Here is an 11,978-nt window from a genome sequence, read left to right on the forward strand (position 1 = left end):
CAAACCTCATGTAACTGCTTGAAAGGTTGTTCTACAACCACTATCTCTCCAGCACACCTGAAGTATCAGCAGGCAGGTGTCTGGGTCACAGATGGCTGATACAGGGTCCATGTTGGTGTTTCATAGTCTCTCTCTGCTAAGTCAGTGTCTCGGGCAGCATCTCCATGTGCTTCTGTTGCATCACTGTCCAGCCACCTCTTGACAGCTTCCTGCTGGCTCAATAATTTCAGTAGCTTCCTGAAACATAAACTGGTGACACAACTTTTGGCTCTAGACCAGAATGTTTGCCAGGAAGCTCGAAATTTTTCAGATAGACAATTACGCAGTCTATGATTAGTTGCCTTGGGGCCTTGTTAAAATCGTCAGGTGGCCTAAGGGACACAGAACACACGCACAAATGAAGCCATAATTCCCAACTGGCTACAGGTGACATACTAGGACATAACAGCTGAGACACTGGGGATGGGGATGGGGGAATTCAGAAGTTTCACTCAAGAGAAAGTTCAGTTGACCTCAGATCAATCTCCCTGGAGAAATAATTGTCTCTCTATGCCAAGGCTTTCAAAAATAAGAACCTAAAGTTAGTCTCTTAAATTCATATGTAGGCACCTGACTGGGCTGATTTTCAAAGGTGCTAAGTACACACTAGCTCCCATTCTCAGGTTCCCTGTGGCTCCCCAACACTAGACCACCGTATGAGATTGCTGTTTGGTTGCACCACAGCCAATCTCTCCCTGAGCATTAGGGGTTTGTGGGACTCTTTTAGGGTGACCCAAGGGCTACAGAATGAATCGCTACCACCTGCTGATAGCACCAGGGAGCCTTGTCTGTGCCCAGTGGGGGAAACTCACCCCAAACTACCGGCTATGGCAATGCAAACTCCCCGCTCTGGGCTCTGCGAACACTGCTCTGTCATTCTGTAGGCCAGCAATTTGCACATCCCAGCCCTAAGTGGGTCCTTGGGACACAGGACACTGATATGAGATAACCTGTAGCTAAACCTATGGAAATAGCTGGCACCCAGGGTTCTGCTCGGGGCCCGGGGCACAGGTCTTCCACCCTGTCTGTACACCCCAGTTCGTTACACTCGAATGTCCAGTCTCTCAACTTCCGGACAACTTCAATGCACACAGATTTGCTGCCTCTGTGGAAGCCATTCTCCCCAGTTCACTAGTGTCCCCTCAGGCCCGCACTCTCCTCAGCACACAGCACTTAGTCATGTCTGTCCTAAACCCAAACAGATGTTTATTTGACAAAGCTTAAGATAAGGATTCAAACAGAAGCAAGTGTAAGTAATGGAAACATATGGTTACAGCAAAAAGAAAACTATAAAACAGAGTAGAGCCTATACTTATTGATAAGTTCCTTTCCAGTCAGCCAAGCAATTTCTCACCCAATGGTCAGATTATGCAGCGCTTGTCCAGTCCAGAGAGCTGGGATCCACTTTTCTGAGACAGTCATACTGGTCTCCATAATGGATGAAATTCTTTCTTTCTCTTCTTTCTCCTTTTATACAGCTCCAGACCTTCTCTCTTCACATAACCAGGATGTTTCAATAACTTCAGTTTGCCCCAATGTTTCGATAACTTCAGTTCGCCCTCTTCAAGGTCTTGTTTTTGGGCTCTTTGGTGCTTTCTACAGGCCTTGCACCTTGTCTAGACAGTAAACGCTTGGCTGGGCTGGGCCACAAGATGTGAATTGTTTGTTCTCATTCTTGATTGAGTTAACTCTGAGAGCCACCTCACCCCAGGTGGCCAGTTTCACCTCCAGCTACTTTGGAACACAATATTCTACATGTTACTAGCTCTTAAAATGTTTCCCATACATACTGTCATGCTGTCCAGAGTAGCTGACAACAGAGAGTGCCAATCTCAGGTCAGACTGTCAGAAAACAGGGCAGAAACCCCAAACTTGTATATTTTACAATTAGATTTCACCAAGTCAGTAACAACTGTGCACTCCTGGATTACCATGTTAGTCTTACTATGATGTTACAGACAGTCCCCACTAGGCTCTCCCAGACAGACTGGATTAAGTGAGGAAAGGTTCTTAAAAACAAAAATCACCACACATTAGGTCACTCCCAACCCCAAAGGGCCAGTCACTTACCCCAGTTCAATGGATGCTCTTGATCTTACATCAAAGACAACACTGTAGCCAATTTCTCTAGTAAACTAACTAAATACCTTTTAGCTAAGAAAAAGAAATAGAGTTACTGAGAGGTTAAAACAGGTAAAATACATTACAGGTGAGTCTAAATTAATAGTCCAAATAATAGCAGAGATGTAGTATCTGTTAGTTTTCCATCAGTCTCTCAAGAGATACCGGATTGCTTCCTGAATTCAGTATTTCTAGATCCCGCTCACAGAAAACAAGCTGACAGGCATCTCATCACAGCATGGGCTTTTCCTATGCAGACCAGATTTGTGGATTCTCCATTGCTGAACATAATGACCCATGCTTTGAAGTTAGCATGCTTCTTCATTTACAGTTTCAAGGCTCCAATCCTGTTTAATGGGCAATCCGATTACAGATACATACACAATGCATTTAGTTACAGCAGTCCAGACAATCTCTCATTAGTTCTCATGAAGTTTTATACATTAAGTAAATTCTTATCCTAATACTAACACACCTTTGATCTAGGATTATCTAATTACAGGGTATACATAATGGAACTACATGGAATGTGATAGTGGACAACAGAATATTGATAGGTGAAGAGAATGCAATTAACATTCCCTAGTTTTCATGAATGCAAATCAAGTGTAATTACTGGGGCATATGCCATGTAAATGCAATATGATAACATCCCTCTATGTTCTATTCTAACTAGTGAATTGGTTCGTGCATACTAATACATTTAACATTTCTTTGAAATTCACACACAGGTGAAATGGCCTATGGCTCCAAATCGAGCTGGGCTGTTAGCATCACACACCGCTTCCTGCACTAACCATGATGGCCAGTGAGTTCTTAGCTTCTGGCAGGGACCACACCCGGCCCCCTTTGGGGAAATAGCATGAAGATGGTGATCGCCAGGGAAACATGCCCAGCTGAGCAGGGTTAGGCAAGTCCCAGACCCTGGGTATGGACTTGTAACTGCATGCTCCCTGTCTGTTGCCAACATGGGATGCCTGGGTAACAGTTTGAGATCCAGGTCTGAACTTTCTGACTCATGTATGTCTCTGATATAAAATCATATTGTCCCCTCTCATCTCTGGGATAAGGCTGCTGCTAGGGGGCCCTTTCATCTCCATCCAGCTGGAACAACAATTATTTTTATAAATTGTTCCCCACCGTCTCTCCCGCTGTTGGTCAGATAAGGGCAAGGTCCTGTGCACCCCGGAGCAAGCTGGACTTAAATCTGTGGCAAGGCCTCCTTATTTCTGGGACTCTCCTGTGCAGCAGGCTGGAAATCCATAGGAAGACCATTTAAAATAAAAAGGAGGTTTGTGTTATCCACTCTGATGTTAAATTCAATTTAATTGACCAGATCCCTCCATTTTCAGCTTTCAATATGCACAGATGTTTGTAATGACAACACTTAAGAGCACACAAAAAGCCATGCTGGGACAGACCTATTGTCCATTAAGCCCAGTGTCCTGTCTGCTGACAGTGGCCAGTGCCAGGTGCTTCAGAGGGAATGAACAGAACAGGGCAATTATTGAGTGGATGATGGCTTCATAAATCAGTCTTGGCCTTTTAAAATTAATAGAAAGAGCATTGCTGGAGGGCAGCACAGGAATGGGACCTGAGGCTGCAAGATAGTTTACCTGCCTGGTGCTCCTTTGAGGGCAGGGCTGCTCCATCATCTCCTCTGCCCCCTAAGGACTCTGCATGGTATGTAAAGGCTCCTGGGCTTGAAGGAGATGTTCAGAACCAGGCTTCAGGAAGGGAGAGTCCAGCCAGCTCTCCTGCCTCGGGATTCAGGAGGCTGAGAGCCACCTGGCCAGCTTTGATTCTCCACCATCTCCGCTGGCTTTTGGGGCCAAAGAATGATGGGAAAGGCAGCCTTCGTGGTGTGGTTGTGGGTCCAGGAGCCGCGAGTTGGGGCCAGTCAGGTGAGAGGTTTTCGTGGTGGGCTCTTCCTTATTCCCATTCATCTCTCCATAACCTTTTCCTCGAGACCTTTGTTATCTCTGCGTTTGGGATGAGGTTAGCTCTTGAGGGTGTCTCGATTATACAGGAACTGGTGCTACATTCCAACAGCAGCCAGGCAGAGGTTCTAACAATATAGGAACACAGGGACTGCCACACTGGCTCCGTCTAGCTTGTCTATGGTACTTATCTGGCCCCCATCTCCATGGTATCTAAACCCTCACAATCAGCAGTTACAGGACATCTTGCCCCAAGGGAAAGTTAAATCCTCACCCCCAATATTTAGAGAAGGAGGGTTTATATCCCTTACAAAACTTTTGTTTTTTAGGGTGGCATGAGGAACCCAATGTCCATTGAATTTCACTGGAATCAGGTGCCTAACTTCCTTAGGCTCCTTTAAAAATCTCAGCCTCCGTAGGTACTATTATGACTCTATATAACCCTCAGTCCTTTTCGGAGCCCAGATAGGCTCTTAGCCTCAATGCAATCTTGTGGCAATGAATTCCACTGGCTAATTGTGCATTGAGTGGAAAAAGTCATTCCTTCTGAGTTTGCCACTTCTCAGTTTCATTGTTCTTGTGTTATGAGAAAGTAAGAACCCAATTTCCTGATCTGTCTTCTCTACACCAGGCATTATTCTTTATACTTTGTCAGGTGCCCTGTTATTAGCTTTCTCCCCATGGTAAAACAGTCATAGTCTTTTCAATCTCTTGTCATATTATTACCCCTTTTGAGCTGAGCGGCTAGCCAAAAATCTTGAAGTCTTGTAGGTAGTTACACATTGGAGTGGAGAAATTGATGATAGATTCAGGTATTGCCTTTGATGCAATCTTGTTTATTTACAAAAACTTATATATAAAGTCCTGAATGGAAGGGAGCTAGGCGGAATCCCTACACAGTAAGAATCAAACAGCAGCAGACAGTTTCTTTGCTCACTGTCCCAAGCCTGCTTTTCCAGCCAGCACTCTGAGTCCAAAATCTCTCTTTAGGCTTTTCTCAGGGCCACATAATCTGCTCTGGAGCTTCTTCCTCCTTCTGTTTCTGTTGTGCTTCTCTTTTGCTGTCTCTCGCTCTCCTCCTTATAGCCCTCACTTATTCAAAAGACATTAGTGTGTCATTATTCACCACAGGTGAAATCTCCCCAGTCAGAAAGCATAATCCTTGGCTCAACTGGAGGAATTTCAGACAGTATTCCCACCTGATGGTCTCTCATTTTCTGTCCATATGTGATAGTTAAATTCCTTTTTGAGGAGAGTAAAGTTTGCCCTATACTTGTTGAGCCAACAGTAATTATTTTGGATGACTGATCCTGCCCCATTGGGAGCTGTACCATTGATAGCAGTGGAGGTAAGATCAAGCCCTAGAATGAGAAGAAAGGGCTACTCTAATGATACATGCTGTGCTCTGTGAATATTGTGTTCCTTTCCCTTGGTGACACAAGATTTCTCCGGCATTTGTGGCTTTATTGGCTCAGCCCAACACAGTGTTATATCATAAAAATAAGACCAACGGGATCTTATAAAGGGGATAAGGCAATATGCCGCATTTATTGTAAATATAATAAAAAGATCAGAATATACAATTCTATATCACTACTATTCCTTATTTATCCACATATCCATTCATACATTCATTCATATAAGTTCTGCATAGTTGTTGTAGTTACCAGCCTAGAGGTTGCTTGTGACAGAGTACTGGCCAGGTAGCCTGTACACGAGGGTGGAGCCGAGTCTTTGTCAGATGCGCATCCGATGCTCCTGGAGGGTGGTGGCAGAACCAGACTCAAAAGTTCTCAGTTTTTAGAGTCAGTTTTTATAGGAATTTGTTCCTATGCCAGTCTATGGGAATTGCTTCATCATGCTGTTGTCATGATGGCTCCATGATGGCTATCAGGTGTTTATCTGGTTCATCAGTTTTCTCATCCTTGGGATGGTTGTGTGGATTCCGGTTTTGCCCTCTGGGGTCATCCAGTTGTCTCCACTCTGCGCCTTCTTCAGCCGATTGATACTGAATTCTTTGGCTGGCACTTCCCTGATCATTCATTTATTATCTAAACCAAGCATCCATCCACATATATCCTCTATCTCTATTTTAATCACAATTGTTATTTCGCTGTCTCTCCCAACTTTAACAACTCTCGGGGTGTCACAAACATAACAAAGTGAGATAAAAAGTACAGAGGGTGGGAGTCTCTGTGTACCGTTTTGAAGGGCAGTTACAAAGTATCGCTTTGAGGACAGACACAATTAGCAGCTTGCAAGTCTCACTCGGAGAGGGAGAGAAACAGTAAAAACAACAGACCCAAAAGAAGAACAAGAGACCTCTTAATTAGTAATACCCTGGAATTTAAACTATGGGGAATCCAACTCCCTTGTGATTTTAATACAGACCTTCTTTAATATGCCAACACCAGTGCCAGCTGCCTTGGAGGAAGTGAACAATTATGCCAAAACAGGCCTAAAAGAAGAAGTGTCTTCCCAGCTCGTTCACCTAGAATGCCATATAAAACATGGGGGAGTGTGTTATAATCTTTTATATCCCAGCACTGTGAGTGTAGATGTCATTATTTATACAAATGTCTAATCCTTTTTTTGAATATAGATAAGCTCTTGGCATTAACCTAGTATCCATCAGTTTCACAGTTTAATTGCTCACTATATGGAAAAATTGCTCCTTTGATCAGTTTTAAATTTGCTGCCTTTTCATTTCATTACTTGTCCTGTCCCCCTATTCTAGTATTATGAGTAGACTGGGAAGGATTAGATTTTTATCAGTAAATGTTGGTAAACATCTATTTCATCATGCATATACAAACCGATTAAAAATGCTTCCACCGATAATAATTAAAATTTACAGAAAGGCAAAATAAGAAAAATGCTGCATGAGAATTTATTAGAGTCAAAATCCATGGGTTTAGCCTTTTGAACTGGGATTGTTACAAATGACTGGCGAATGAACAATAAAAACAGGTGTGATTTTTTGATTTAAGGATATTTGTTTGGTATATTTTGATATGTGATGTTGCCAATTTGTGTTTTAATGGTTATAAAACTATAGCTTTTTTCATCTTAGCATCTACAGTCATTATATGTTTTCCCACAACTGGTTTCCTCTTGGTTTCCCATAACCATGAACAACTAAATTGATCAAAATAGAAAAAAATGTTTAAAACCCATAATTCTGTGAACATTTAAATCTATAACAATAAAACAGATGCTTAAAAATAAACATAGCTATTATCACCTGATATGATAAAAAATAAAAATCAAATTGTGCCAAGCCTAATTATGAGAGGCTAAAAAGCAGTGCTGGAATGACCTTCTCTGCACTATTCATTACATGATTTCCACCTCTTACGTCCCATCTTATTCTAAACGCTCTAGTATCTCATTTTAAAATCCCTTCTCATCTGGAGTCTTCTCATGTCTTTGATGATTTTCATTGCTTTTCTTTTAACCCTTTCTACTTCTGCATTATCCCTTTAGAAAGCATTTGAACAGAACTGAACTGAATGTGGTCCTCAAGCTGACTGTGTACCATCCCTTTGTATAGCAGCATTATAATGTTTTTTATATTTTTCTCTATCTTTTTCTTAATACACCCGAACAAGTTGTTTGCCCTTTCAACCACCTCTGTGCATTGAGCAGATATTTTCATTGTGCTGTGCACAGCAGCACTTAGATTTTTTCCCAGTAGGGGTACAGTTCATTTAGAACACATCAATGTCCATGAGTCAGTTCCTTCCAACTGAATTTCGCCTAACATACTGTTGCTAATTGCTTAGCTTTGTCCAGCCTTTCTGAAGTTCCTCACAGTCTCCTCTGATCTTAACTAATTCTATGTCATCTACATCCAGTGCCACCTCACTGCTTGCCTCCTTGTGCAAATCCATAATAAATATATTGAACAGTAGCAGCCCTAGTGTGGAGGCCTTTAGCCATGATGAAAACTGACTGTTTATTCCTACGCTTTGTTTTCTTTTTAGCAGCTTTCTGAGCTATGAGAGAATTTTACCTCTCAGCCCATGACTACTTAGGCTATGTCTACATGGCTGTGTTGCTACAGCTGTGCCGCTATAAGGTGCACAGTGTAGCCACTGTTTGTCGGCTCTCCTGCCGACAACTTCCACCCACAACAAGTGGCGTTAGCGTTGTCGGCAGGAGAACGCTCCTGCCAACAAAGCACTGTTCACACCGGTGCTTCAGGGAAATTGTGACAAAGTGGGAATTTTTTGTAATATTTTAAGTATCTCAGACATGCCTCAGTTTCCCTCTGTACTTTGCATCATGATCCAGTGGGTGCAAAAGGGTTAAAGCTGCTCTTGGAGCCGAGAAAGAGGCAGGAGATGTTTGTGTCATGTAGCTGTCTGGGGTGGAAGGAATGGCCTGTAAGAGACTGGCTAAAACCAATCCATATCAGTGGAGAATTCAAAAAGACAATGGGAACCCCAATGGCCAGGACATTCACACCTAGCCACCAGCAACCACGAGGGAGGCAATTTCCCCCCAACTCTCATCAGGGAAGCACTATCTCCTCCCCCTTGCCCCAGCTCAAGAACAAAAGGAGCAGGTATCAGGTGGCTGGAGTAAGGGCTACGCTTTGCAGAGACATGGAACTCTCATCTTGGACTGACAGAGACAGGGAGCCCAAGCCAGATGTGGATCCACAGCAGCTTGGCTGGCTGGTTGCACTGGCTTGGCCAGAATGGACTATATTATAGCCTCTATTTCTCTGGACTACCCTAAGGACTTCCCCATGCCTTGTGCCAGCAGGCTAATGAACCCTGCTCTGGTTGGAAAAGGCTGCCTGGTGTCACTGCAGACACTGGCTGGGAAGCCCAGAGTCCTGGAGAGGGCACATGTCTCTGACCAGGTGTCTGGTTCAGTTGGACTCACTGGTCAAAGCTCACAGCATGAGGCAGGAGGGCTGGAGTCCAGAGGCTCTGTCTTGGAGGTGCTGAGGCTGCGTGGCCAGCTCTTGAGGAAAAGTGAGCCCCATTGGGGGTCCTCTGAGGAACTGTTTAGTAGCTGGGGCACAGCTGTGGATCCATGACAGAAGTTTTATCTCAACACCGAACAGTTAACTGGCTTCACTTGGGCTGGACTCAATCTTTAGTTGCTCAGATAGCAGGATGATGGTGGAAGTATAAAAACAAAGAAGGACAGAGGGGAGATAGAGGGTTGTTTTGGGGCTTGGGCTCTCTTGTGCCTTGCCATTGAACTGTACACTGCTTTCTTCTTTCCGTCCTGTTGCTTTTTGGTTTGGAGGGAGACACCTTTCCAAGGCTTTTGTCACCCTGCGGCTACTGCAATGTTTTTTTATGGCCACCTTCAGGTCAGAGTCAGAGAAAGCATCACAAGAAAATACCATTGGCAGATCCAGCGTTATCCATGCAGCATCAAACCTGTAGTTTGGTTTGAAAATCAAGACAAATCAGTCACCATAAGGGTAAGAAGGGAGCAGGGCTCACAGCTGTCTTTCCTATCAGAAATTCCAATGCATTCTGCCAGAGGGTGGCATTATGGACAGGAACTCCATTACCATCCTGGATAGATGGGTGCTTAGCATCAGCCTTGAACGTCCAGAGGGAAGGTAATTCCTTCAGTTACCTCGGCAACATGCCCTGTTCCCGGAGCTTCTCTTAGGGTTAGAAAGTGTTTCCTGATATTACATCTGACTGTCCTGATTGCACTGTGATCCTGTCTCCTCTTGTTCTGACCTTGGTGACTGCTGACAGGGTCTGCTCGTCTCTCTTCTTCTCTCACAGGTCCCGTGTCTTGGTTCCAGGGGGGATGAAAACCAAACGGGGCTGATACAATTTCACTTCCATCTTCTCTCGACCCTCCCTGAGATTCAGCTGCTTATTTTCCTGGCCTTCCTGCTCATGTACCTGCTCAGCCTCTGTGGGAACGCCGCCGTTGCGCTCACTGTCTGCACTGACCGCTCCCTCCACACCCCCATGTACTTCTTCCTGGCCAATCTGGCAGTGCTGGAGATCTGCTACTCCTCTGTCATTGCCCCACTGGCCCTGGTCAACCTTGTGTCAGGGAGGAAGGCCACCATCTCCCTCGCTGGCTGTGGCACTCAGATGTTCTTCTTTGTCTTTGTGGGAGGTGCTGACTGCATTCTGCTGGCTGTCATGGCTTACGACCGATACGTGGCAATCTGCCACCCGCTGCGCTACACCCTCCTAATGAACGGGAAAGTCTGTGCCTGTCTCATAGCTGGCTCCCTGGTTCTGGGCTTCTTGTTATCCCTGCAACTGACCATCTTGATCTTCCACCTGCCGTTCTGCACCACCAAGGAAATCAATCACTTCTTCTGTGACATCCCTGCTGTCCTGAGGCTGGCCTGCACCAACACACATGTCCACCAGGCTGCCCTCTTCTTTGTAAGTGTCACAGTCCTTACCATCCCCTTCCTACTGATCTGCCTCTCCTACATCTTCATTATGGCCGCCATCCTGCAAATCCATTCTGCAGCCGGCCGGTGCCACACCTTCTCCACCTGCTCCTCCCACCTGACAGTCGTCCTCCTGCAGTACGGCTGCTGCAGCTTCATATACCTACAGCCCAACTCCAGCTATTCCCTGGAGCAAGGTCGGGTGGTGTCTGTGATCTACACCTTTGTGACCCCTGTACTGAACCCCCGATCTACAGTATGAGGAACAAGGAGTTGAAGGATGCTCTGAGCAGAGTGCTGAGAAGGAAAGTGCTGTCCCAGAGAAAGTGACGCTTTTGGGCCCTCAATCAGAGTAACAATGTAGGACTGGATGGCTCAAGCTGCTTGGGAACGGGCCATATCGGATTCCAGCTCTAGGGAACCAGTTTCACTCTGGACCCAGGTTGTAGTGGTACAAGAAGCCCCATGGTGTTGGAATGTGAGATTATGACGGTGCCATGAAACATCATGTCGGTTGCATGCTAATGCCAAGGAAATCTTAAAAATCCTGATTAGACATCCTCAGACTAGTGGAAATAGGGTAGTTTTGTCAGTATTTATTTTTCCCTACATTTTTTCAATAGTTCTAGTAGCTTATGGCTTTTGACTAGAAACCTGAAATTTGGCAGGCAGATATTGGTGTTCTGCTTTTTTCACAAAATTCTGTTCAGATGTGACTGAGTTATGAGCAGCAGAAAAATCACCATGTATGCGTGCACAGAAGGACTTGTTAGATACTTGCTTCTATTTTTCTGAACCTTCCAACTGATCACTGAGAATGCTCCCAGACCTTGACAGTGTTTCCAATACATAGAGTGACAGAAAGGACACAGATAAAACTGCTGCTGCAGGCAATTTTAATTCTAGCATGTCCTCATTTTCAAGTAACTGACACGGAACCTTAAAAGGAGTCTTTTAACATTGTTTGTCTGCACGGAGTTTCTCTATATAGAATGTAGTAAGTAGCTACCGTCTCCAGATGCGCAGGAGCTGGCGTCTTGGGGGAGCCCAAGAGATGGTCACTGTGCTGAAATTAGAGCTGCTCTGTAATGATTTATGGATACGGTATGTTGATCTGGTTATTGGGATGTTTGCTGCATGAATATACCAGTTCAGTTTAATAGGAGACTGTAAGGAAAAACAAGCAGGAGAGAAACAGGATGGCTCAAGATAAGCCACTTCTCTGCAAACACTTGAGAGTTGTTAAGAGACAATGCTGTGATGGAAAAAGGCCTGTTTGTACTGGAAATCAAAAGGACTATAGCAACTTAAAAAAGACTAAGAACTCTCTCTCAAGTTGAGGGACATCAGACTAAGATGCTGGCAGCCCTTTGGGGGTCTGAAGAAATTATACCTGTCTAGGTAACCATCAGGGGGTGGAAAGCCTTTTGTGTAAGATAGACATGCATATACACTGTTTTCTGTTTTAAACTCAT

General features: G+C 44.5%; 1 protein-coding gene across 1 annotated transcript; it reads left to right on the plus strand.

Moving 5' to 3' along the window:
* The first annotated feature begins 9,985 nt into the window (after positions 1 to 9,985).
* Positions 9,986 to 10,765, plus strand: OR10V1 (olfactory receptor family 10 subfamily V member 1). The gene has a single exon (XM_048855023.2). The coding sequence runs from the start codon at positions 9,986 to 9,988 to the stop codon at positions 10,763 to 10,765; it is 780 nt and encodes a 259-aa protein (XP_048710980.2).
* The last annotated feature ends 1,213 nt before the right edge of the window (positions 10,766 to 11,978 follow it).

The sequence above is a fragment of the Caretta caretta genome, chromosome 6 (genome assembly GCF_965140235.1).
Source record: "Caretta caretta isolate rCarCar2 chromosome 6, rCarCar1.hap1, whole genome shotgun sequence".
NCBI lineage: Eukaryota > Metazoa > Chordata > Testudines > Cheloniidae > Caretta > Caretta caretta.

Bases quoted from the DNA above. Each gene is read 5' to 3' on its own strand.
- OR10V1 (XM_048855023.2), top strand. From the start codon at position 9,986: ATGTACCTGCTCAGCCTCTGTGGGAACGCCGCCGTTGCGCTCACTGTC.